Below are 27,534 nucleotides of genomic sequence, written 5' to 3' on the forward strand. Positions count from 1 at the left end.
GGAGATTCGTACTGCTACTTCCTATTTCCCACTTGTCTACCAACTCATTCACACACGCATTTCTCATATATTTGCAAGAATTATACACGAGTATATATATATCACACACATGTACACAAGAGATTTTCATGATAAAACTTGAAGGGAAAAAATTTAATTATTATTATTTTTTCATTTTTGTATTACGCTCTTGTCAAGATTTTCAAAAATTTTACAGTAGTTGTTTAAGATTTTTTTTTTTTTGCAATGATTTATGATAATATGATCATGCATATATCAACAATAATATAAAAAGGGAAAGAATAGATTTTGTTAATTAATTAGTTTCAAAATATTTGTTAAGTATACGACTAAACGCATTTAAATTTAGGATGCATAGTCTAATAAAGCAGGCCATATTATATTAATGATTCATAACATATAAATTAAATAATTGAAAGGAGAGGGAGGAGAATGAGAAAGAGAAGGAAGGTAGAAAGTTGAATGAGATTCATGTATAGAAGATGCATATAACTCATTCTCCTTCCATTTTCATGTATAAAACAACTTTCTAAACTCTCTCATTAATACTATTTTTATTTCTTTCCCCATGTACATATATGATCGTTGATTTGAATTATGTGTCTCAAAACCACAACCTCACGCAAACTTTAAACAATAAAACATTTTGTTGGATCCTGTGTTACTTCTCTCTCCTCTTGGTTCACTTCACTCCACTTCAATTATTATTATTTTTTAGGATTATTCTTGCATGCATCTCATAAGCACGCAATACTTTTATTTGTTCTACCGTAATTGTCCATTAGATAATATTGATTCTTTATTTTAAAAACCTTTATCAATAAAAAAATAATAATATATGAAAAAGCTGTCCATTATATTAAAGTAATATGTTTCTAGTATATGGTCAACTTAAATGTGTTAAAAAAAACGGACAACTAACTTGATAATTAATAAGGGAGTCTAAAAATCAGTAAAAATTATATTACCTCTTCTTTTTTTTGACACTTTTATATTACCTCTTATTTTCAACTTTGTGCATGTAGGGTCTTAATTTCATCCCAAAGTAAACATGTTTCTTACATTCACCTTAACATTCATTTGAGGTTGTTGTGTAGAAAAGCTCAACCGAGAAAAAATTTGGGGGGGGGGGGACCAAACCGAAATGAAAAGTCAATTGAGATGTTAGCTTTGACTCAACTAACCCTAATGGCTTAACAAAAAAGCGTTTGAGCGTGAGAGACTTATCTACGTCCCCACACACACAAAAACACAAATATACACACCAATAATCCTCCTATAAATATTACATACCTTCAAGCCTCCTCAAGTTCCATACTCTCTTGTCTCTCCATACATATCACTTTTTTTCATTCTCGTTCTCACTTATAGCTTTCTTCAATGAAGAGAGAAAGATCATCGGATCATCAAGTCGTTGATGACCGCAGCATCGCCATGGCCAACTACCTGATGTTGCTTTCCGAAGCAGCTGCTTCCTTCGACTCCGCCACCGCCTTCTCCTCCTCCTCTTCTTCATCCGCCTCCACACGTGTCTTCGTCTGCAAGACCTGCAACCGCCAGTTCTCGTCCTTCCAGGCGCTCGGCGGCCACCGCGCCAGCCACAGGAAGCCCAGGACAATGATGACCGGAGCCTCCGGTGAAGATAGCAACAGCGACGATGTTCTTCATGCTTCGACGTCACTGGCTAAGCCTAAAACTCACGAGTGCTCCATCTGTGGATTGGAGTTCGCCATAGGTCAGGCTTTGGGCGGTCACATGAGGAGACACAGAGCTCCAACATCTCATAATAACAATAAGAACCCATTATCCTCATCAAGTTTAGAGTTTGATGATTCGGATTTGGAATCGAAGAAGAAGAGCAAGAGGGTTCTGTTTCTGGACTTGAACTTGACGCCGCTTGAGAACGATTTGGAGTTGTTAGGGATAGGAAAAGCAACGCCTTTGGTAGTTACTCTTTAATTATCTCTTATTCTTATTCATCTGAATGTATATCATATAGGCATTTCAGTAATTATTAGTTCCTTTTTAATTTCTTTCTTTTATGTGTGTACTGTTGTAAATTTCTTCATTTCTTCATCTGGTTTATGAGATCGACCATCCTGTTTTATTTTGAATATCAGATTTAGATTCACACGATGATATATTTATCTCAAAGGCTATATATATATATATATATCACATATAGTTTTATATCAAAAAGAAAATTAGATGAAATAATATATTGTCCGTGATGTTTCTGATCAGAAGCTTCATTATCCTAATTAAGTAATTGATTTCATTTGACTTATATAAACATAAATTAATTACTATAAATCTATAATGGTCCATCTCTAATATTATTTATCCGTAGGCCAACGTACAATTCGGCCTTAACAATACATCACATCCAATAATGTCAGCAAAACTTTTTTAATTTATCTCTATATATAGACATATAACAAGTGTGTTCATTTTAATTTTTATCAAAATAATCCCTATTTTCTCACAAAGACCTCTTGAATATTACTGTAATAAAACCTTTATCTTAAATTGTAATTCAGGCTCATCTCTATCTTTTTCATTTTGGACATTTGACGAGTTATTCCGTGCAATCATCTAAATGTTTCAACGCTTATATGAAATATAGAGTACTTAATTTTCATCATTGGATTGATTTTTGATTTAGTTCTTGTATTTTACATTTTTCTAGAACAATATACCTTTAGATTTTTTTTTTTTGCCAAATATATTAAGCTACATTTAGGTGGTTGTTTTAATATATATTATATATATATATAAGAATCAAATTGGAATAACGAAACCTTAATTCCTCAATACGTCTTGCTGATCAACTTGATCTCTTAAATTAATTTTTATCAATTAGGCTCATTAAGTTTTCCTCAATTATTAATTTGATACTTATTAATTGTTTAAATAGAATAACACTATTAAAATCTACTTACATGGATAACAAAATATTAATGGAAGTTATAAAAACAAATTTAATTATTATTTAGATAAAAAAGACTTAGAAATTAAAAAATAAAAGTTACATATGCATGTAAATTATTAAAATACTTTACACATTATATTAATTGGAGTAAATTTGTGTTTTAAAATTTAAAGGAAATAATTTTTTCTTCCATGAATATACACTCTGGATGACGCTTGAGTATGAGGTTTTAGGTTCGAATGCCGAAAACACATTTTTAGAAGAATTATTCCAATACAATTGTCGAATCAAGTTGATTCAAATAGTGATCATACCTTATAGAATAATTGGATACACAAAGCAATTTCTGACTTAAGCAAGTACTTGAGCGTGATGCTGGAAGCAGGATATTGAAACAGTGGTTGGACCAATTAGAATATTATATGGATGAAGGATATATCTGTGACTGGCCCAAGTTACACGTATGAAATTGCTATGTAATTGTATAAATTAGTCTTGTTGATATCTCTAACTGAATGACGTCACTTAACCATCAAGATCAGTTCGATCCTTGTACGAAAATCACTAGTTTGATATTAAAATAAAAAGAGATTAAGTTGGATGATTATTTGGTTTACCTGATAGGGTCATAGAGTCTAGAAGGATTAGAATTACTTTCCAATAAATATCAATGCCGTGTTCTTAATTCATAAACACTTTGAATCTTATCTTTTTAATTCAGACTGCCATTTACATATACGTATCCGTCAATTTAAATACAATAGCCATGTGGCTTCTTATCGTTCAAACTACTTAATTTCCAAATTTCCACCCAGGAATTCTACACATACAATTTAATTTGGGTAGTTAATCTGTATATATTAGAAAGATATCGTGGTTTTGGTTTATATGCCTTTTTATTTCTTATGCTCATTTTTTCTTAAGAAATTAAAAGACAATTAGTTTTGTCAACGAAGTGTCAGTTAAGTAGGAAAAGTGAGTTGCAATTTTATGTGGCTTTAGTTAGTTGAGAGGTTGAGGGTCACCAATTAGAAGGTGGGACAAGTTATGAGGTAATATATGACACTTTTAATTATTTTTGTAACGATTAAGAAAAGTAACTAAAAATTGGTTATAGCATTGAAATGAAAAAAAAATTATAATTATATATTTTCTAAAATTACCTCTCTATTAATTAATCCATCTTGATTATCTATAATTTCTTTCTTATAGAGTATAACCTTTCTATAAAGTACGGTTATATAGTAATAGAATTTGTGAAAAGAAGAATTTAATGATAAAGTCTATATTTTATTTAGACACTAATTAACGGTAATAATGTTGTATATTTTAAAACAAAGGGAGTACATAGAAACTTGGGAGAGAAAAACGAAGTTGCTTTCCATTAATGTAATGTAACCATAAGAAAATGACACACCTCATAAATTGACTTCTTATAATTAAGCTTTATATTGATATAATAATATTGAGGGACTGTTCGTTCAAAAAAAAAAATATTGAGGGACTGGATTATCAGAGTTGCAAAGTCAAACATGGTTTTAGATAGCTTATCAAGTTTTGTTTTGATCCCAAAAAAAAAACCCTAGACTTTTGTAGTCCATTTACTGTTTGTTGTAAAGGTAATTGTATTTTATTCATTCTGGTTAGAGAGGATATATGTCACGTAATTGTTAGAGAAATTTCATGAAAGATTACATGACATTTATTTCTCCAAGAGCCAGCAAGAGAGTAGTGGAGGAAGAAAAGGCCTTTCTGGGATGTTTCCACAATCTAGAAAGAAATTGAGAAATCAAGAATAACGTGTATTATATTTATAATTTAATTACTTTAGAGCCATGCTTTGCATACCAAGTCTAAAAAGTATAGAACATTAAATGAAAATTCAAACTGAACCAGTCAATTCAACCCATCAATCAGTGACCGGGTCTCTTTTTTAATTTGGATTTCTACCTAAACCAGCCAACCATTGACCCGGTGTGACTAAGCTAACCCGAGGTCAACCTGGCTAACCGGTAGCAGGGTTGCTGGGTTAGCCAGGTCACTTTTTTTTTAATTGTAAAAACTAAATAAAAAGCAAAAAATTCAACTTAAAAATTAAAAAGCAAAGCAATGGAGGGCAAGATAATTAAACTAGATTTCACTGTCTGTAGTTTGAACTTTTAATAGAGAGTCTTAATTGTAAGCTCAAACTTAAAGATTCAATATTCTTTTAAATTAATTGTGCCTTAATTGTTTTAATCTTTTATTGTTTGCTATTATTCATTTGTCTGATTGTTGCTTAACATTTATGAATTTTGATTGTCATTGTTAAATTAATTTAGGTTATGATAATTAGTTTTGGACTTTTTAATGATTGAAGAACTATAAATTGTAATTATAAGAATAAATATTTAGAAAGTGGTATTTTATTATTATTAGATTGTTGGGTGGTTGTAATTCTATAATTATTGTTGTATTTATCATGTATTAGAGATTAATCATTTTCATAATTAATATATTTTTATTTAAATTGTATTATTTTAATCATGATCATTTGCCCTCCGGGTTAACCCCGGGTTCAACTCAAGTTAAATAACTAACCTGTAATTCATTAGTTTGACCAGTTCAATGATCAATTTAGTTTTCAATATCTTGGTAATGGAGACTTTCTTTTTTGGAATGGGCGCTTCTTAAAAAAAAAATATTCTTGCTATATATATCATCTTACGTGATGAAAAAGAAAAGGAAAAGAAACAAAAGCCAAAATGAGATTGGCGAGAGCGAAATTGCAGAGGGTGATGAGGTTAATTGCACGCCTTATTGACGACGGAGACAAATTGAGATTAATTTTTGTATGAAGAGAGAGATTCATCATTCAAAGGTAAACGTTTCCAGAAATACATTAGTAGATATCTCATATCTTATCACACCACACAAGAGGCACCTATTACCTAATACTTTATCATACTTGAACATGCATCCATCTCATCTTTGCACACGCGCATCACAATATTGAAATTCAAATTAACTCGAGTGGAATTTAATCACAATTTTAATTATTTATTAATTCTTAAACTCGTGTCTTAATGACACTACAATAATAACCGATATAAATTCAAGTAATTTGCTGTGTGCGTGTGGATGTATGCATTTTGAAGTTGTACAAAGTCACAAGTCATAGGCTGCTTTTTGTAGACTGGCTGGTCAATAATATCGAAGCATACAAGTTGACGTCATACTCATGTTTCACACAAACCCACAGTTCATACACAACATATACGCCACTTCCCAAATTTTATAATATTAATTAATTACTTATATTCTTCTACCATAGAAATTAAAACACAATATATTATGTATGGAAATGAATATATATATTTAGTCGTCGTGATTAATTCTCACTCGTGTAGCTACGTTCATACATGTATGCTGGTTTATTCTGCGAGCAAAGGGGAATATGCTATAATGTAGTTTTGAAGTAAGAGGGTGATGACGCCAATTGTGAGGGTAAGTATAATAAATATATATTGAGCAACTTGGAATACCAAAAAAGTTGAATCTAATTATAAACATGAAGCAAGTTGAGGAGTAACTGCTGCTGACTGCATTAAAATGACTAAAAGGTACTTCTTATGCACACCATGAACTTCATCACCTCTCACCAAGTCTCATGCCTTCATTATTTCATTCCCCCACCTAATCTTTGAATTTTTTTAACCATAATTATGGGTACGGGTGTGGCACCTCCTTTTTTATTGTAGGGATGAGGAGTGGCCACTTAAAATGGAAGTAACACACATATCTTAACTCAAAACTTCAACCTTAAATTTATAAATTATATTTTATTATATACTCTTAGTTATTACATTCAACTTCATCTAATGTGATATTTTTTACATCAATTTGATTCTACTAACATTTAGATAATTTAACAAATAAAATATGTAAATTTTTTAAATAGATGGAAAAATTTTATGAGATGAGCATGACATCAAAATGTGCTAGCCAAAATGATTTAAAAAAAAAATAAAACTCCTCATTTAGAATGGTTTTCTTTTAAAAAAAAAATGAAAAGTAGTATTAGGAAAGTCAAAGTTTGTGATTGGGAGTGGGCGTGCGGCATGAAGAAACAAATGGCCGACGTAACGGAAGACGTTAGGATGACAAGACATTCGCCTCCATTTCTTAGCTTGGCTGCTTCTGAGGTCTTCCATTTTGTAGTTATTATTATATATGAAAAAAAATGAATTAATAATGATTCCATCAAGCTAATTCCATGAAAGGTGATATAATATATATACCAGATATATTAAATCAACCCGAATATATATAGAAGGGATTCAAGAGTTTTGTTTCGAAATCAAACTAGTTTTATTCTAAGTTGCGTTGCGTTTGAGTTAGAAAATGAGTGAAAAAAAGTCAAAAGAGATGTGAAAGCTTAAAGTTACGTAGTAATAACATGCCGACACATGACTACTGGTGCTATTATGAATGGCGGTGCCTGTCCAGCATTAGCGTTGACAAAGTTACTTCACTTATACTGTCAATCAAACCATATCATTTGTCCTTCACGTTTTAAAACTGCACACACATGTATGTGACACAATGACCCACCTCCAACAACATACAGATAAGGTAAAATGAACCCAATCGTCTCCACGTTATGACTTCGAGCGTGTTCAGGTACCATTTAAAAATGACACGTTACAAAATGTATGACATGTCATGTTCTACATATCCGTCCATAAAAGGCAGTGATTCACTAACAGCTAGCTGGACATTGATTACATTAAACGCATCTTCATACGTATAAAATCACAACCAAAATCTGTATAGGTTCATCATGCTCAATTATTTCAAACCATCTTTTACATTTAAATTCCTTGGCAGGTGAGATTTCTATTGGGAAAAACTATTTTTTTTTTCATCGACTATTCTTTTAGGATTTGACCTGAATTTTAGTATTTTACATCTTTATGCCCTAAAGCCTTTTGGGCCTGAATGTTCTTCCCAAAAAGATCATAGGCCCAAAAATAGTGTAATCACAAGTTCTAATTAAACAACAAGGTCTGAAACAAAGGTTAATTTAGTTAGTAGAATTTAACTCATAATAAATTGTGAAATTAAATTTCCCTGTCAATATATTGATTTTGTTTGTGGGCAATCTGTTCATACCTCTCTAAATGTTTTTTGTATTTGAAAGTATATCCTAATTTTTATGAGCTTTTGAAACTCAACTCACTCATTTGTTTTTATAAGAAAAAACAAAAGGCAGGGTCTAAAAATACATTGCAATGTATACGCCAACACAATTGAAGACAAATAGAAACAAACAAAGGCACATCTTGACAACAGTTGTTCATGACAAGGTAAATGTCCCAATTCGCCCAAACTCATCTTAATCATTCCAAATTATACTAAGACAGGTCTATCTCAACCCAAAAAAGAATGGGATGAGACTTTTGCAACACAAGACGGGGCTCGGGTCCACTTTCTAGAAGACCCACCCCATCCCAATTATAATAGGTGTATTATGTATTCCAAATTATATTCTCCAAGATATTCTCATTTGGAGAGGATGAAAAATCAGGAAGACAGAATACTAAGAGACGAAACTTTTAGAAGTATTAAAATGATACTATTTTGGAAAATTTTCCCCCTAATATTCTCTCGTGCCTTTTTTCCTCCCATCCAAATTAAGGTAAGGATGTGTGCCACATCATCAACCTGTTACATTTTCACTCTACTCCAAAAGTGCTCCTCAACTTGAGGATCCATTTCAGTAAACATATTATTCCTAACTGAGCTGACTCTCCCACAGTGAACCTCTTTTATAGCAGGAACCGAGGGTGCGCTAGATCACTTGGCTCTTTATACAAAAGACGACCAAGTAGTCAAGCACTCATCAGAGTTACCTTGACACTGAGCAATTAATGATATTGTCTGAACATACTATAGCATTGGAACGTTGAGTACTTTTTTGGCCAAAGAGAACAATGAGTACATTGAAGACAGATAAATCATCCTCGTTCCACTCCTTGCCTTCGATCACCGAAGTTTTGGGCAACCAAACGAGTAACTGCTTCAGATATTGGAAAACCCTGAGTGTATCAAGAAGGGGGAACCTACAAGAAAATTTAAAGCTTCTTGCAAGACAGCAAATTTATCTCAGTACGTCCAGAATAAAGCATTTGACAATCTTCTTTGCGCATGCATATATGTTTATAAACTTTTGACACATCGAGCACATAAACAACAACTACTACTACTCTAAGCTTTTAAATTGAAGTGTTCACATGATAACTCTGATTAAGAAAAGTAAGCTGAAGTAGACTTATTAGGGGGAAAGGAAAGGACAAGATTTATATGCTTAGTTATACTTAATATATTTTTATCCAATCAAATTAAGACATATAAATTTTAAAGTACTAATAATATTAATAATAAGAATTTATTATAAAATAAATAATATATAAAAGATATACATGTTTGATTTAATTGGAAACAGGCATTTTAAGTATACAAGGTTGGGTATAAAGTTTTTCCCAAAAGGAAAATATTACATTTACTTGAATATTTTCAAACTGTGAAGGTGGAGAAATAAGTGAAATGGAAAAAGAACCATTTACCTCAAGAAGACGATAGGAATTATATTTAAATTAACAACCTTTTTCCAATGATCATTTTGTCAAGATTTATAATTTTCAAATAACCATCTGAGTAAATTATGACTCCCGATTAATTGCCCCATCCTTCTTCCCCACAATATTCAATAGCCAAGCAAGATTAAGAAAATTTGAGTTTGCCAAGCCCCATAAGGGAGAAAGGTAGTGTAAGAATCACATTGTGATAGACCTAGGCCTTCCTAAAGTCATTCAGACTAACAAATAGAAAGTCGAATATTTAGAAGGTCAAATTCAGTATTTCACACTTCTCTATCCTAATCTCCCGAGATGAATCATACAAACAGTACAGGTTCCAGATTATCCAACATTTCAATTGTACTACAGAAAAGCAATTCTAAGTAAGCAAGAGTTCGACTCACTGCTAGAGATGAACTTTCTTCCACACAAAAAAAAAAAAAAAAAAAGATTTCGAGTTTTGGTTTGCGCGCCGTGACTCGTACCCATCAGTTTTGAACGTCCTTATCTTGATCAAGGCTCCCAAACTTGTTCTTGAAGGAGTCCTGCCTCTGCATCCACATCATATGGCCCTACGAAGAGCACGCACATTAACAGATTAGTTGGGCAATTTTAGTGGGAGGAACAGAGAACACAAAGCAAAATTCAAACCTGGAGAGCAGCAGCCCAGGCAATAAGGAAGGAGGCGAACCAGAATTTCTTATCCTTGATGATGTTTTTCACTTCCATAGTCCTCAGATCCTCAGATTTTGATCTCGCGGAAGAAGGGAGATACGAGAAAGAGAGATTTCTGCCGTAAGTGGCTCGTGTTGAAGAAATTCGTAAAAGCAGCACTTCATGCTCATCAATTTGGGGCCCAATTATTATGAGCTAGCCCAAGACATAAGTCCCTTTGTATTTGGGTCCCGCCTTTTATCTATTCCTTCTTTAAGCAAAGAAGCCCATATGGGTAGCTAGATATTCTAGCACCAACCTATTTATGTTTATTTAGCACTCAAACTCAATGAGGTATTTACTTATTTTTAGTGGTTAATAATGGGGAGAATGAAAAATAAAAACCTTAAAAAATATTAATTTTAATTTAAAATTTTTTACAATTAAAGTTCTCAAATTTAATATTTTTTCTCTTAATTTTAAGTGTCAAAATTTTTAATAAATTTTGACTTGACATTAATTTTTTTATGAGGCCCTTATTTATCATTCTATCATAATAATAAGGGAGCAACAATTCTTGCTTCGAGAGATGCCCGAGCAACTAAGTAGTGCCAAATGTGGCTAAAGCCTCTTATATTTTGTACATATTTGGATTATTGTGATGAGATATGCACCTTCTAAATTTAATTTAGATGTTATAAGCTTCTAAATTATACTTTCTCCTAAAAATGATAGCTATAATATTAGTTTTAATTAAGATTTTTCACTTATCAAAATAAAAAGTAAATTAAAATTTTTTTTGGCCCATAAATTAAATTGGATTAAATTTGACAGTCCAAATTGACCCAACTAAATCATGATTCACATTTTCACTTCAAATGATTTAATTTTTAAAAGATTAAAAATTGTCACTTTCCACGCCTAGCATGCATACGCAAAAGGCCTTTCAACTTCAACAAAATGAGGTCACGTTTATCACCAAATGACATCGTTAATTAAAAAAAAAAAAAAACAAGTTTCCTGTGGAATAGATGAATCAAATGTTTAAATTCAAAGGAAGCTTGTAGTCAGTTTCCAACATTGATAAGTATGAGAGCCACGATAATAGTTTGAGAAATATATCTATTATTTTGTCCTGACTTGAAAATGAAGCCCAATTTAATTTTCAACTCGGATAATAAAAAGCTAAAATTTTGAATACATGAAGGAAAATGTATGAAAGAAGGAGGGTTATAAACATAGATGGCGAATATAAGGATTGCAAATTAAAAAAAGAAATTGTGGGGGCTTGCATTTATAAAATGTTGACTTGGTTGTGTTGGTTGACAAATTCAATTGAATGGCATGGATCATGAATTCATGATTAAGACTTGATTATTGACAATTTCACAAGTTATATGTAGTAGAAATTGCTCATCACAACTTGGCCTCGAAGGTAGATGATCCCAAATACTGCAACTACTTCCTCTTTGTCAAATGGAACCTTCTATTTCCTTATCTTATTGGCTGCTCAAGACCAGAGAATAATGTGCATGAACATTGGACAAAATTTAGATTCTTTCAACTACAATTTGCCCCCCGCCTAAAATTTTTGCATACGGAGTATGACATATGAGGACCGTCAAGTAAGTATGTTACAGAAAAAGGTCGTCAAATAAGTTAATGGGAGAATCACATACAAAAACAGTCCAAGAATGTTATTCCCCAACAAAAACCAACAACAAATAACCATTAAAAAAAAAAGTTTATGTTCATGTTTTAACAATAATCAATTTCTTATTTATCCTTATTTGCAAATAACATTGTTTATCATTTTTTATGTGTGATTCTCCTTAAGTTAATTATTTTTAAATTCTTGTGATATATTTTTCTTAAAATAACCATATTACCCATCTTTAAAAAAATTTCTACTATCAGTGGCCGTCATAGCTTTATTGATTGGAAATCCGATATTCTGGTGCCGGAGCTGAAGGACGATAATGGTTAAAGAATTGACTACTTTGTTTTAGTGAATAACAAAAAATACTTAACCAATAGCAACTAATTTCCCTATAATTATTTTATCAATCTACAAGTTCATTGCTCCCAAGAGTTTTTTTTGGAATCAAATATTGATCCCTAGAATTAAATAACTTTGATGTTTTTTTTTTTTGCCACAATAACTATAATAATTAAAACAATGGCTACTTTGTTTCAGTGAATGACCAAAAACATTAAACCAATAACAAAATATGAGTGATATTTTGAAGTTTATTAATAATTCTCTAATTGCCAGAGTTCCCAAGGTACATGTGAGATTTACTTTTTAAAATATGAGTGATATGTTCATTTTTCCAAAACAAAAAAAAAGTATATCAGAAAAGGATCTAAGGGTTTCAGAGAAATTAACTAATAAAACATGAACTACATGTGATTCTAACAAAAGAAAACAGAATCTACGAACATTTGCATAGAGATATTCTAATTTTTCAAAAAATAGAAACCTTATTATAATACAAGACATATATATTAAAAATAAATAAATACATCTAGGTATGCTTTTAAGACAAGCTCATTCAAAACTTGATGCTTGGAAGTTATCTTGAGCTCAAATATCTTATAGATAGGCTGCCAGAAAAAAAACTACAATACCCAAACACGTATCTATCTATCTTGTCAACAGACTACAGGCTCATGTGAGGATGCTTGATACACAAATTAATTTCGTCACATGTTTCGTCATGTTCCCTTGAAACACTCCCCAAACACTGCAAGCAACTTCCATCTGATGCTTCTATCCTTGAAGGCTTTGCCTTCACTAGCTGAACCAAATCTTTTGCCAGTGAGATTTCGTCTTCCTTCCTTGTAAACCCCATAAGCTTAACAAGCCTCAGATGCTCCAGTTTCTTGTATTTGGTTGCTTCCTTCAAGCTTGAAGCCGGGTTTGATGTGAAATAACTCTCGGGATCAACCTGCAAATAAGGAAAGAAAAATCAGAAAGATTAGAAAATATTGTAATGCTAATGTGCATCGAGAACCTAATATCTGCGCTAACTTCATTGTCCACTTCACTCAAAACATAGACACAAAGCTCATAGTTTTGACGGAACCTCCTCATAGACAATTACTTTTTTCAGATCTTGTTGGTCATTAAGGCTATGACCATTTCATTTATTTCCAAGATGAGGTTAGATTAAATTTAAGAAGGACACTTACTGTCACATAAAGTTTCTCCAAAGCAGGGCAGAGCTTCAAGAAGGACACTAAGGCATTACTGTTTTGTCCATCTTCAACAATCCACCATAACTCTTTCAACTTGTAGAATATAAAGCTTTCAATTTGAGGTGAAATTGATGGCCAAATTAATGCCTGCAACGACACCCTATTAAGGATTAGATTGTATGTTAACGACCAGACTTCTTGGAATTACTCATATTTCAGTCACCAGTAAGGAAAGAGCGAAAGACATTAGTGAAGAATTGAATAAAAAGCAAATCTTGAAGCACTTGTTTACGTGTTTCATATAAGTTCTCTGACAGAAGCATGATATGTGAATATCCTTTACAGTTACCGCTCAACATGGTCTTCCCTGCCAAGCTAAATGGCAAGCAAAACCTAACATTGACTATAATTTGAGTAAAAAAAGATGTTAGGTTAAAGTCAGGACAATTTTTCAATGCAGCAAAAAGTGGTAAAAGCACAGTACAAGAATAAAACCATCACAGAAACGTGGGAGAAGAGCATACCCGATAATTCCATTCACACAGAGTAAGAACTTCAGAGTTCTTTATGGTTAACAAGGTTGTATCAAAATCTTCAGTCTTGAAGCTGTAGCAGATATGGCCAAGTCTGAAATCGAGCATGGCATCCGCGAGATTGAAGAAATTTTCAGCCAAAATTCGAGGAAGCAAACCTCTATACCTAAAAAATTTGAGTCTGCAAGTTCTAAGTTGAACAGACTTCAACTGTAAGCAATCAAGAATGGTTAACTTGAGGAGTTTTGTTTCGCCATCGACTATGCACAGAGACTCCAATCCAGCACAGCCAGTGATTATCAAGCTCTCGAGATGCTTCAAGCTTGAAACAATGGAGGAAACTACCTCACTTGTCAAACAGCAAACAGATTTCAAATAGAGCGTCTTGATTAAGAAAGTAGGAGGAGGAAATGACTGAGGATTCTGAATATTGAGCTTCAAGTGCATCTCATGAGGCCCTTCAGGGTGTTCCCTTCTCTTCCTGCTGGAGAAATCCAGAAGAAGCTTGTTGTTAGTAGCAATAGATGCTAAGAGCAGAGAGTCTTCAGTTTCACCATAGTAAAATTGAAGCCTTCTAGGATGCTTTAATGGATGAAGCTCTTCAAAACGAGCAAGGAAATCAACAACAGAATCTGCCATATCTTCGGTAGTTCCATATCTAAGCAAAGTCTCATTCCACAAGTCCCTCCACCTAGTAGAAAGAAGGCTGGTATAGAGGGCAGATTCATTTGGCAGAAAAGAAACTATGTGGCAAAGTATTTCATCAGGCAGACTGCTAAAGGTGTCCTCCATGGAAGCTGCTGCTGCTCAAGAACTTGATTATACTTGTCTGAGTGATTACATCAAACAGTTGCAGTGAATAGAAGGAAGAGGACTAGGAGAAGATAAGAAAGCGAAGTGGATGGACGGACCATCTCTGTTCTGCGGCTTTTGACTTTATATAGAACTTTGCCATGTTTGGCTATGATATTGCCCTGCTTCGGTTGCTGTCTAAGGGCTTAATTCAATGAGGCCCTGTTGATTTCAACCCGTGGACCAGTTCAATGCAGTTGTCGTTCCCTTTCAAAATGAAATTTTTTATATAACACTAAGATATATGGAGCGGCATTTATATCATTTTATTATATTGATCACTGATCAAGCTTGGAGGCTCCAATGCTGTCATGAAAAATCTATCAAGATTTTTCCACCATTAATTAAAACGACAAGAAAGAAAACAGTGTATTCCGGCGGCACTAAAATATGTGTCGTATTTTTTAAAACTTTCCCAGTTTATTTCTTTGGGTGGAAAAATTAATTATATGCTCTTATAATTTTGATTCAGTTATAATTTTAATTCATAAATAATATAATTTTTTATAATCTTACTCAATTGAAATTCAATTTCTAGTCTTCAACTCAGTAAAACACAATTCCTGTAGTCTTAGTAATTTAAAACATTAATCTTTGATATTCAAGAAATAACTTTAATTATTCTAATTTTACTTTCTAAAATATAAGAGTGAATATTCTAAATAGTTAAAAGCATGGGAACTAAGTTGCACTGAATTAAAATTTAGAAATTGAATTTCAATCAAATCAAAACTATAACAATAAAGTGAAACGATTAATTTTCCCTTTTGGTATACTGGCTATAATATTCCAATATCCTGTCAATTATCTTTTTTTTTTTTTGCCTGAAATCCTGTCAATTTTCTAATTGGAAGTTAAAAGGTTTAAAAAAATGTATTAAAGATGGTATTATATTTTTAATAAAGAAAGACAGTTAAATTTAGTGAGTTAACAGTGGATTAACATTTGAATGATTGGAAATGGAATCATGAAAATAGATTGGAGGCCCCTGTGAAATTTTTTTTTTTTAAAGAAGTCTATATATGTTTTTAATGGATCTTTGTAATTAAGGTAAAATGTGGAAAAAAAAAAAAAGAGTTAGTATATTTTACTCAAATCATAAAATTATAATAATTTAAAAATAATGATCTTAATACAATATATATATATATATATATATTGAAATTGATGGGAAAAGAATCATAATGACAAGCTTATCCTAGTTCAATAGTTTTAAATTATGCACAAACAACTAATGAGTACAATCCACACAATGTAAAAAGAATGAAGAAAAAAGAATAGAAAACCTGAATTAGGAAAAAAATTTTAAAATCCAAACTTAATAGGGAGAATCACAATCATGGACCATGTTAAAAACTCATTCGTGTAAATAACGTAATCATAAAATAAATATACTATTTCTACATGCTATTTAAAATTGCAATATATGATTTTTATATTACAAATTACGATATAATGACAGCAATAAATGTAATATAGTATGGTAAACTTGTTACAACTTACAAGTAGTGAATTTGACCAAAACGTGGACGTTTTTAGCCAGCAAAGCTGTTTTAGTAATAGTTTGAAATGGCAGATACCACGTGCCATACTTATCTATCAGCTGAAGAAATAATTAAAAACATGACATCATTAGAAGATGAGGTCCAAGGATCTATCAACTTGGTGATGCAAGTCTTGGACTTTAAGGCCTCTTCCTCTTAGAATTGGTTTCTTCTTCATTCAATCCTAATGCTTCGATGAATCAACAGTTGCTTCTATCACACACACACACACTCATCATCTCAAGTCCCATTTTGTCTTTCGTTTATATTTTAATTTCGTCCTTAACTTGCCTACCTAAACCAATGAGAAATGCTCTTTTACTCAATTGTTACAACTAATAATGATCAAGTATTTATACATAATCCAGCTGTTTAAAATATAAGTAATCAATTTTGTTTAAAAAAAGTTATAATGATATACTTGCAAGTTTTACCAATTAACATGAGGACAACTGGCTAGTTTTGGTGTAAGAGAAAAATATAGCAAGAGGAAGTGAGGAAAAGTATGGACAATAAGACACATTAAATTTCAAAGGCCAGGTCAACATTGAAACAATCAACTTGAGCAACAAAGTATTCAGCGATAATGGAGCAAACATTAATAATAAGCTAGAATCTAAGACTAGAGTTGTTCTAGAAAGTCGGTTTTAATTAGAAGCCTACACGGGATGAACTCAAATCGACCACAAATTTGCATGTTATCTCACGTTTAGGTTAATTAGCTCATTAAGTTATTTCTCATCAAATCAACCACAATCAAGATTCCTATAAGTTATTACATAGTAATTTCAATTACTCCCTCAAAATTTCAATTACTCCCTCAAACTATAATATAAGCTATTTTTTAGAAGTCTTGTTCGGTTCAAACTATAATATAAGCTATTTTTTAGAAATTTTATTTGGTCCAAAGGGTATTGGATAATTTTTATAATTATTTTTTATTATCCTTGCTTCATCTATTACTCTTTTTTAAAAACAATATACATTAAAATTTTAATTATCATTATTAAAATATATAAGGTATTTAATGAGAGTATAATTCAAAAGATGTAAATTTTTTAATAAATCAAGATTTCAACTATCATTTTTTAAAAACCATGAATTAATTATTAATGTTCTATATCATGGTCTAGAATAGGATATAAAATTTCATGTGAATGAATGAAACTTACCTTGCGTGATGCGTTGATTATCCACGTTTGTCATCATTTTTCTAGCCTCACATGTTTTTTTAAATAAATATTACTCCTTTTTATCTTTGTTATAAGACATCTCTAATTACTTCATTAAAATTAAAAAAAAGTGGTTAAGTCATTACCTTTGTTTGAGAAGAGAATAAACTTCTAATCATGCCAATATTTAAATGAAAAATTTTTAAATTTGAAGTCAATAAATTTAAATAGAAATATATTATTGACCATCAAAATTTTTTCTACAAGATGACTTATAATGAAGATAGGAGAAAGTATTAGATTAGACAATACTCCTTCCATTTTAAAATATAAGAAAGACTAATCAATTTATGTAGTTTAAAAAAAGCTGGTTAATTATAATAATAATTTTTAAATTAAAAATTTAAATTAGATTATCCCTGTAGTTAATGAAACAAATCTGTCTAATGAAAATAAACATTGACTTTTTGAGAGACAACTTAAAAAAAAAAATGTGATAAATGCATACTTTTTCTTACATTTGAAAACAGATTTTGTGTGTGTGTGTGTGTGAATATGTACTTTGAAAAAAAAAACAGAATCATCAATCCCTATAATTTTATTAGGTTTTATTTTAAATTTTTATAATTTTGTTAGTATTTTTAATCTCTATAATTTTAAAAAAATTAGGTGATATTTATTTTTAAGTTTTTATAACTTTCATTTTTTTTTAATGTTTTCAATCTCTATAAAGACTGAAAACATTAAAAAAAAGTAAATAACTATGAGGATTAAAAACAAAGCTTATATTTTTTTAAAAAGAAAATTGATACTTGAACATATATCACATTGATTTTCTTTTAATTTTTTTTTCGGCTGCCTCTCTCCCTATATTTTAAAAAAGTGCAGGTGGAAAAAAAGAAAAAAAAAAAGGCTTCAACCTTTACACCCCCCCTTCTGTTATTTTTCAGATTTAATTTTAGTGGCTTGTAGCAATCATTCGTCACAAGAGTTTGAATAATGTATTATTCACCTTTTTAAAAGGATGCAATCCCTTCATATGTTTATTGAAGACAGAATATCAACGCTAGACAGCAAAATCTAAATATCTAATCCACGGTCAAGAGTCAAGACCTCCGAAATAGAACAAGTCTGACAATAATAATTTTAGTCTTGAAACTTAAAAAAGTGAGAAAACAAAAGGGAATACAAAAAAATCAAAAAGAATTTTTTCACAACTATATCATATTGAATAATAATAACTAATTTAAGTATTATTAAGCACAAATGGAAGAATCTTTAAATAATATTCTACAATTAATATGTTAATTGCGTAAGTGCATTTTAATTCATTTACTTTTTAAAAAAAATCCCTCTTCTCTGTAATTTAAAAATTTATAGTCCTTTAAAATAATTAATTTCCCTATATTAAAAGTACCAGAATACATTTTCATCATCTATGTTGATATTATGACATACTTTTTGTTTGAGAACTTACTGGTTGCCAAAGACGCATAGATAAAAAAAAAATATCTAAAGAAGAATATAAGAAAATAAATTATAAAAAAAATAGACGTGAAGTAATTTCTTATTTTTAAAATATAAACTTTCATCTTATGCTAAGTTATTAATTAGAAATTAGAAAAGTTTGAACGCATATTTGCATGTATGTGTGGGACATGTCTCTCCACTTATAGGAAAGCAAAGGATTAGATTAGAGGTAATTTTTTATTAAAAAAAAGTAATTAGAAATCAGAAATTGTTCCTGTTAAGTGGCCACGTAGGAAATAATTAAGTAAAAAAGAACGCAGAATTAGAGGCTGTCGCTAAGAATGTGGATAACTCTGCATCTTACGTGGGGTTTTCTCCACCTCCGCCACTGAAATTGAAAGCTGCGAAAGCCATCGCCTCTCTTCTTCCCTCAACTTCTCGCTTCCAAGCAATGGCGTCTCTTCAGAACTCCCCCACCATCCACCGAACCCTCTTCCACAACTCTTTACCTCAGGTACCTTCGTCTTCTATTTCTCCCTCTCGCTCTCTGTTCTTTTTTTCTTTGACTTGGTAACAATTTCATTCACTCTTCTTCGGCTTTTGAAATGTGACTAGTACCAGAAGAATGCTCATTTTCGTTCCTGTAGAAGACAAAGTATTACTTTCATAGTAAAGGCTTCACATTCATCACCACCCACTTCCCCTACAGGTATTCAAAAGTATTCTGGGTATAACTATATAGGAAGTAATTGATTTGATTGCCTTTTGATTTTCAAATCTCTCATTGTCACTCCAACAGCTCGTTCAACTTGTCCATTCTCATTGGTAGCTCCTTTATCAAGTATTTAGTCCTAGCTCTTAAACTTGGTCGTTGACAGATCACTAGTGTGGAGTGTATGTATTTACTCATTATTGTTTCGGAAAATTGCACTTTCCCTATGATTTATGAGTCCAACTACAATTTACCCTGGTGTGTCAATTTCAGTACATTAAATTATGGGCTAAGTTGCATGGTGCAACGTGCAACTGGTGGCCTATATAAAAAATTAATCCTCACAGATGTGTTCGTGCACTCCATGTGACTCATTTAATTAAGCATTATTGCACGAAATGCAGTTGCAGAGAATTGCAGAAACAAGCTTTGTAATATTTATATCTCGCTGAACTATAAGCTCGTAAGGATTAGTTTATGAACTTCAATTATTTTTAAAATGCGTTAATGAATTATAAATACTGCAAATGAAACTCGTTCTATAATAGAGATTAACATCAAATATGAAAGGTGAGAGGCATATCATGCCTTTTAAAAAAAAAAAAAAACAATGTTTATCTCTTGCTAATCCTTGAAACATGTATATTTTCGCTGATTTTGATAGATATGTGACTAGTTAGTAGTAAATAAAATACTATAAGGGTTGAGTCGAGTAACGATTGAGGCACCGATCTATTAGGGACCAAAAGTACACTCCTCAAAATTGTATAGGCCAAGGTTGGATATTCCGAAGTTACAAGCAGCTACTAAAATCCTTGTCTTATAAAGGCTTTCTCGGATTTTCTATATAACCAGGGCATCTGCACATTATTTTGATGATTTTTTTTCTTGCATTTTTGCAGAAATGCCAGGAAGACGCCAAATGATTGCCATTGGGACTACTGCCCCTTTGGTTTTTCTGTTTAACCAACATTCGTACTCCTGTAAGATTGCCTTTAAGCAGTTAAGTTTTCCATTTGTTGTACTAAACTAGTCTTGACTAGAAGGCTAGAAATGGCTGACATCTTTAGAGTAAACCCTTGATATGTCTCAGTTGCTGCAGAAAGCAAGAAAGGATTTTTGTCAGTATTGGACAAGAAAGATGGATATTCATTTCTTTACCCTTTTGGGTGGCAGGTGCGCAATGTTACATGATATCTGCTCCAATATGAGTTGTGTCTGTAGCTAGTTCACCATTCATTCATAGAAGTTAGGGTTGGTTACTTCCATCCAGTCATAATGGGGAGTGTGCAGGAAATAGTGATTGAAGGCCAAGATAAGGTGTTCAAAGATGTCATTGAACCACTGGAAAGTGTTAGTGTAAATATGATCCCAACTGGCAAACTGGATATTCGAGAATTTGGACCTCCTGAACAGGTTGGTGTTATAGCAGATCCGGCTTTCCCTTTCCTGAATGAAAATAGAACGTGTTCTTGATCTTACTTTTCTCACAGGTTGCTGAAACTCTAATAAAAAAGGTTTTGGCTCCTCCAACCCAAAAAACAAAGCTGATTCAGGCAAAAGAGGTTTAATATCTAATATCTCTGTTTTCTTTATGTTAATTGGACCATGCAGTTGCATTGCATGCTCTTGAAATTTGATCTGGATTCAGAACTATAAGCAGTGCCTGTGATATTCCCTGTACAATTCTGCTCTGGTATTTTCATCTGAGAGTTGACCTCAGGACTAGTCACTGCTGGTGTTCAGTATTTTCCTTACCACTTTAGCAAAGAGTTGAATTTAATATCATATCTTCCTTCTTCCATGCTGTTTTTCGGTTTCCGGTGGAAATGGTGTCACACTTGGCTCAGTGTATGTATACACGGTAGTCTAACCTAACATATGCACAAAATGAGCTAAAGTGGGGAAAAGAAATGACCTGGAAAGCTGAAATGCTTATGCACATACAAAATATAACCCAATATTTTCTGTATAATTAATGCAAGCATGGTAGCCTTTTTAATTTGGACGAGGGTTGGCTTGAGTGAATTTTGCCCTTCATAGTATTTAAAGTTTTTGAATGGGACTTTTTCCTGCTCAAAGATGACCGCCTTATAGTGAACAGTATGTTTCATTATATTGTCAATTAGATTCTCTCTTCAACTGATGTTGTTGTTTGGAAAAACTTTCTCTTATGAAATTATGAAACTTGAAAACTAAAAATATAAGCAAGGAATTATTCCGGAGGATTTGGGAAAGTTTAGTTGAGAGTCTTTCATCATTTATCCATCCTGTGCAATAATACCAAGGAAAGCTTTCAAGTTACCTTTCTTGCATACCCTTGGATAGTTTACCACGTCAATATAAACTAGCCTTGTCACTAGTTTTTAAGCATTCTCTTGTTTGTGGAAGTGGAGTTAAGGTTGTTTTCATTGAGCTGTATTTGCATTGCGTGATGTGCACATCTTTGTGGAATAACAAAGTTTGCACCATGTTTTAATGGTACAGCAAGACGTTGAGGGAAAAGCGTATTATCAATTTGAGTTTGTTGCTCAGGCTCCTAATTACACTCGCCACGCTCTCAGCACTGTCTCCATTGGCAATGGTATGGTTATATCTTTTGCTTTGGATGTTTCGACTTCATCATAAGTTTCCTCAAATTTACTAGAGTATGGTTATATCATAATTAGTTAGCATAATATATATATATATATATTGTTAGGTTGTCCAAGTAAATTTGAACCTTTGTAGGAACTCCTATATCAAATAAAATTACACTTAATAATTAATATAAATTAAAAAAAATAACTCATAAACTTGAGTCTGCATGTTTTGAGTTAAGATTTGATATCTTTTTATTACTCTTGGCTATTTGTGTTCTTCTTGTTTTTAGATGGTCACTCTTCATTCCTAACACACATATATTCATATATATATATATATAATGATAAATTGGGCACAGTTAGACTTGATCGATTTTGATTAGAAGTTTAAGCTCAAGCTGTAATAGAGAAAAAATATTTTCAAGGCCTCAAGCTGTGGTTGTTTAAACTCAAGAGTGATGAAAAAGGGAAGTAAACTGGTTGAAAATATGATCATGTAGCACTTAGGTACAGATCATTAACGTGTGGTAGCATATTATTAACAAGCGTTACTGATACTAATAAGCATGAATGGCAGGGAAGTTCTATACCTTGACAACGGGAGCGAATGAGAGAAGGTGGGACAAGATGAAGGAGAGATTGCAGACAGTCGTAGAATCCTTCAAAATTTTCAATGTATAGTTTTACATTTTCATTTGTTCTCATAGTAGAGATTCCCCTGATAGAGATAATAAACTTTCGTCTTCGAGAATGCTGCCCGATTTTAAGTCTAAGTTTTCTTCTTTTTTTTAAGGCCAATTGCCCATGTATTGTTATAGTAGATAACATTTTTTCAATCAACTCGGGGGCATATCAGCCCAATGCTTCAACATCCTTTTAAAATTCTATCCACTCAATCTCTCTTGCACAATGTCTAACGTCCTATTTCTATTTAGAATGTACACTTTCTGGGAGCTATCAACTTATCATGCTATCTTCCTCCAAATCAAGGATAAATTGAACTACATGTTTATCATGATTGAAAATATGATAAATCACTCTTCGTTTTAAATGCAAGAAGACATTCAAAGGAAAACAAAAAACAAAAAAGAAAGTGATTTGCCGTATCGTAAATCATGATACTGGAGCGGGGAAAAAAACCATAATTACTCCGTCAAAAGTGGTAATCTCTTCCGTATGAAAACGATATGAGCCACAAGTAAATGAATTACAGTCCCAGGAAACTCTCTGAAACCAATCCACCCCTCCTTATACAAAGGCACCATAACGAATAAGAATCGATGAGAACTAGATTTTAGGTCGGTCGAATATGCTAGCTGCATATCCAAACAATATTTTGAAGAGGGCGACAAATCATGCAAGAATAGTACTAGTATGAAAACTTGATTCATGAGATGAGATAACCAAAATTGAATGTGAACTAGTTATACATAAGAGTAATCAAATAGACATAGCAGTGCTAAAACCCAAAGCAAATTTTTAACAAAAAACTCTCAGCAAAAATGGATTGGCTTTGCTCGACTCTAGACAGAAAGCCTTAAATAATGCCGATTTTGTTGGCCACATCCAAAGCGTCATAATCTGGTGTCAACCTAACATATGCTTTCTTTGTTCCATCAGGCCTGCATCACACCAAATTATGGAGGTTGTTAAGGACATCCGACATTTAAATAATCTTCAGTCCAATGTCAAAGGATAAATATTTCACATGATAACATTACATATCATCTAAATTGCGTTTCATCTCTAGCATTTGCCTCATTTACAAGTCAATTTGTAAATATTAACGACTGTCAGAATCCAAGATAGTAGTTATTTGATTTGACATCTTATTATCTATTGATTCACTTTTAATTTATATGCCTATAAAAAGATGCAGTTAAAAGTGACAGTGCCATGCAATATCCCCACACGAGAAGATCCCAATGCAATATGTTAGATTATATGCATTGCAACACACAATCACAATGCCATGAAAGAAACACAAATTCTAAATTTTATCAAAATCATTCCCATGCAAGAACTGCAATTCTATTCCTGGGGATCCAAGGAAGTGAGTAGCTATCTGGTTTTGCTTCCACAACAAGCAACACATGTAGAGTACCTCGACATTTTGATTCTAAAAGCATAGTGTAGTTTACCTGATCAGAGTATTGACTTTTTTGGCCTGAATATCATACATTTTCTTCACTGCATCTCTAATCTTCTTCTTGTCAGCACGGAGATCAACAATGAAAACAAGGGTGTTGTTATCCTCAATCTTTTTCATAGCAGATTCGGTAGTAAGAGGGTATTTAAGAATTTGATAATGATCCAATTTGTTCCTTGGTGGTGCACTGATGCGAGGATACTTGGGGTTCCTGTCTTTCTTCAATGTCTTTGGACGATGAAATGTGACAGATGTCCTGATTTTCTTAGCTTTCTTCTTAAACACTGGGCCACCTGACTTCAATGCTTTGGCAGCCTTCAAGGCGTGTCCTTTAGGATCAGCCTTCTTGGCGGCATCCACTACACGACGTGGACATTCATCAGGTCATTTGCATGAATTAGATGTTATCACCCGCACTTACTACTCAATTTCAGTCAAGCAGTATATTAAAACGGTAGATAAATTATCTAAGGGATCACAACATGAGAGGAATTGGTTATAACTGATGATAACAAGCTCGCACAAAAGAAGGCCATGGCCCATAACACTGAAAAGGTAGATTTCCTGAATGAAAAAGTAGAATATAATGCAGTATGCGGGTATCACTAATTTAAACTTCACATGTTATTCCAACCAATAAGAGAGAGCTTGATGCTTGACAGCCAATGAGTTCACCAAAATTCCAAAACGTCATACACAATATAAAGTCTAATGTAACTGAAAACCAAATTCTCTCGATCACATTAAAGGAAATAAAGGAAAGTCACGTATGAAATAATTACATTAGAACTGTGTAGGCATTAGAATCGCAACTTCCAAAAGGGAGTCCTTACCAGAACAAACAAATCTCTACATTATCGACACAAGCAGGACATAAGCTACGAAGTAGCGGGATAAGGCGGTGAAACAATATAACACTTACCCTTTGAAGGAGCCATTGCGAACTCTTACCAGTAGCTCTTCAAAGGTCCTGCATATATAAATTGCAGCCAGTTAGCCCACCAAAGTACAAAACCAGAAAGATACAGAAAGAACACAGGCGAAAACCTAGGGTTAAAAGCTACAAAACCAAAGCATTCAGTTCCAATGGTGTCTTAAATAATGATTAAGTTCGATTCAGGAAAAACGAAACTGGAAAGCAAAAATTGTGCATATAAATACAAAATAGTACAAGACAAGTGCAATCCAGAACTCTCAGGAAATAACAGATTTGGAAACGAAAAGGGCATTGAAAATCGAATTTGAATACCTAAAGATGACAAGGAAGATTATTCAACGAAGGAAGATGGGTCGAACCTTTAAAACAGGGGGGCTGCAGCCGCGACTGACGCTAGGGTTTAGTGATCGCCACGATAAGCGCCCCGTTGTTTTTTCCACAGACATAAATACTCGAGAAATTACAAAAGTAACCTGGCCGGATTCAATCTGACCAGTGACTTGTGCTGTGAGATCACGTGCGGCTTTTAAAAAGAAGAGGAAAAATGGTTTGAATTTCCATACAATATACCCCTTCCATTTTTATAAATAAAAATAATTATCGCTTTTAAATTATTTTTATATAAATAAAATTACATTTTTTAGTATAAATTTATTATAAACTTCTTAAATTATCCCTCATAATTTTATTATTTACAATCATAAAAAATAATTAATAAAATCTTAATTAACATAATTAATAAAAGATATTATAATTTAATTTTTATTTTTAAATACAATTAATATAGCTAATGATTTTTTTAAACAATTAATAAAAGGTAATGTAACTTTGGGCTTTGCTCTCCCTTTCTCTGTCTCGTCTGGCTGTGGCTGTGTGTTTTGCTTCCTTTTTTTCTGTCATGTAGCCCTCTGATCTTGCCGTCTAATTTCTTCGTCTATGTCTGACTATGCTCTATCATGGCGTTTGATTTCTTCTCTTTGCTGCTCGCATGCGTTGAAAAGGGGAGGCCCTTTTAGGGCTGTGATGAAATGCCGAGGATCAACGTTTCACCCGATCCTCATGTATTATTTTTTAAAATTTTTATTATTATTTTTTGATTAGATTAACACACACGCACACACATATTAAGTGAAAAATAAAATTTAAGGAGAAAAAGTTTAACTCTCAAAAATTAACTCCCAATATTTTGAATGATTGGGATAATTTGGGAGAAATTTAAAAAGATTTAAGCAAGATTTTTTTTAATTTTGTTAAATTATTATTATTTTTTTTTAAAAAATATAATCCTAAAAAGGACAATATTTTATTTTTATATTTTTATATTTTTTGATTATTTTAATGAACAAAAAGAAATAAAATCCTAACTAATATAATATTATCTAAAATAAAATTAAACTCTATTATTTTTTTGAAAATATAATACTAAAAAAAGATTAAATTTTATTTTTATATTTTTATATATTTTTTGATTATTTATCATTATTTTTATTAAATTTAAAAAATATCTGAATAAAATATAATGTTCATAATGGGGCTTATAAGATGGTGGATTGGAAGGCTGGAATAGGAATCATGGTTCGTGACTCTAATGGGGGTTTCCTTGGAGGTTGGCTAGATCAAATGTGTGCAAATCCTAGTTTTCTGGCGGAAGTATATGTTGTCAAAAGGGCTATTGGGCTTGTCCAATCTTAGCCTGGCATGGAATGCATTTTTGAAATAGATTGCTCTAAACCATTCAACATCTGTGCTCTCAGATCACTACGCTCTTGTGCTTGGCAATGTAGCATGTTGGTTCATGACTTGTTGGATGTGATTGAGTCCCTTAGAACACTATCTTTCTCTCTAGTTTCTAGAAGAGGAAATCAACCTGCAAATCACTTAGCAACATTAGCTTTAAAGGAGGTGCCTTTGGGTTGAGTGTCCTCACCACCACCTTCCCTTGCTCTCTTTCTTTCTTACGACTTGAGAATGTTACAACCAAGCGAAGGCCATATTGTGCTGGTGGATGAACGTGAAAGCATTGGTTAATTAATTTGCTACTACATGTTCCTTTAGTTTTATTTTGTTGTTTATTTTCTATCAGTGTTTGTTAAGCTGCAACATTTGTTGTTTAATTTCCATGTATTGATGATTTCTGAGGGCTTGACCTCTTTTT

At 32.3% G+C, this 27,534-nt stretch overlaps 4 protein-coding genes across 7 annotated transcripts; 2 read left to right on the plus strand and 2 right to left on the minus strand.

The window, feature by feature from the left end:
- Positions 1-1,321: 1,321 nt before the first annotated feature.
- On the plus strand, positions 1,322-2,157 carry LOC129293781 (zinc finger protein ZAT11-like). The gene has a single exon (XM_054931888.1). The coding sequence runs from the start codon at positions 1,402-1,404 to the stop codon at positions 1,978-1,980; it is 579 nt and encodes a 192-aa protein (XP_054787863.1). The 5' UTR covers positions 1,322-1,401; the 3' UTR covers positions 1,981-2,157.
- Positions 2,158-12,711: 10,554 nt separating this feature from the next.
- LOC129290683 (F-box protein At2g39490) lies at positions 12,712-14,986 on the minus strand. 2 transcript variants are annotated; one of them, XM_054927556.1, is made up of 3 exons: positions 13,953-14,976; positions 13,423-13,575; positions 12,712-13,178 (listed from the first exon to the last, which is right to left on the minus strand). In XM_054927556.1, exons 1-3 carry the CDS (start codon positions 14,751-14,753, stop codon positions 12,891-12,893), a joined length of 1,242 nt encoding a protein of 413 aa, XP_054783531.1. In that variant the 5' UTR covers positions 14,754-14,976; the 3' UTR covers positions 12,712-12,890. The 2 variants fall into 2 exon arrangements, with proteins under 2 accessions (XP_054783531.1, XP_054783539.1); XM_054927564.1 differs by lacking the exon at positions 13,423-13,575 and having other exon boundaries at positions 13,953-14,986.
- Positions 14,987-19,352: 4,366 nt separating this feature from the next.
- LOC129321681 (psbP-like protein 1, chloroplastic) lies at positions 19,353-23,184 on the plus strand. Of its 2 annotated transcripts, none has more exons than XM_054967552.1 (8): positions 19,353-19,513; positions 19,621-19,708; positions 20,614-20,694; positions 20,805-20,887; positions 21,005-21,127; positions 21,205-21,276; positions 22,199-22,295; positions 22,871-23,184. In XM_054967552.1, exons 1-8 carry the CDS (start codon positions 19,451-19,453, stop codon positions 22,972-22,974), a joined length of 711 nt encoding a protein of 236 aa, XP_054823527.1. In that variant the 5' UTR covers positions 19,353-19,450; the 3' UTR covers positions 22,975-23,184. The 2 variants fall into 2 exon arrangements, with proteins under 2 accessions (XP_054823527.1, XP_054823518.1); XM_054967543.1 differs by having other exon boundaries at positions 19,355-19,513; positions 19,615-19,708.
- Positions 23,185-23,663: 479 nt separating this feature from the next.
- LOC129321690 (60S ribosomal protein L23A-like) lies at positions 23,664-25,867 on the minus strand. Of its 2 annotated transcripts, none has more exons than XM_054967566.1 (4): positions 25,739-25,867; positions 25,365-25,412; positions 24,435-24,801; positions 23,664-23,915 (listed from the first exon to the last, which is right to left on the minus strand). In XM_054967566.1, the coding sequence occupies exons 2-4, from the start codon at positions 25,378-25,380 to the stop codon at positions 23,831-23,833; spliced, it is 468 nt and encodes a 155-aa protein (XP_054823541.1). In that variant the 5' UTR covers positions 25,381-25,412; positions 25,739-25,867; the 3' UTR covers positions 23,664-23,830. The 2 variants fall into 2 exon arrangements, with proteins under 2 accessions (XP_054823541.1, XP_054823548.1); XM_054967573.1 differs by having other exon boundaries at positions 25,692-25,798.
- Between the last annotated feature and the right edge of the window lie 1,667 nt (positions 25,868-27,534).

The sequence above is a fragment of the Prosopis cineraria genome, unplaced genomic scaffold (genome assembly GCF_029017545.1).
Source record: "Prosopis cineraria cultivar Desert tree isolate PC_DT_omini unplaced genomic scaffold, ASM2901754v1 PC1, whole genome shotgun sequence".
Lineage (NCBI taxonomy): Eukaryota > Viridiplantae > Streptophyta > Magnoliopsida > Fabales > Fabaceae > Prosopis > Prosopis cineraria.

Coding starts and splice junctions, on each gene's coding strand:
- LOC129293781 (XM_054931888.1), top strand. CDS start 1,402: ATGAAGAGAGAAAGATCATCGGATCATCAAGTCGTTGATGACCGCAGC.
- LOC129290683 (XM_054927556.1), bottom strand. CDS start 14,753: ATGGAGGACACCTTTAGCAGTCTGCCTGATGAAATACTTTGCCACATA. Junction 13,576..13,952: donor TGTGTGAATGGAATTATCGG/GTATGCTCTTCT, acceptor GTGTCGTTGCAG/GCATTAATTTGGCCATCAAT. Junction 13,179..13,422: donor TGGAGAAACTTTATGTGACA/GTAAGTGTCCTT, acceptor CCTTATTTGCAG/GTTGATCCCGAGAGTTATTT.
- LOC129321681 (XM_054967543.1), top strand. CDS start 19,451: ATGGCGTCTCTTCAGAACTCCCCCACCATCCACCGAACCCTCTTCCAC. Junction 19,514..19,614: donor TCCACAACTCTTTACCTCAG/GTACCTTCGTCT, acceptor AAATGTGACTAG/TACCAGAAGAATGCTCATTT. Junction 21,128..21,204: donor AATTTGGACCTCCTGAACAG/GTTGGTGTTATA, acceptor CTTTTCTCACAG/GTTGCTGAAACTCTAATAAA.
- LOC129321690 (XM_054967566.1), bottom strand. Junction 23,916..24,434: donor AAAGTCAATACTCTGATCAG/GTAAACTACACT, acceptor GGTGTGATGCAG/GCCTGATGGAACAAAGAAAG.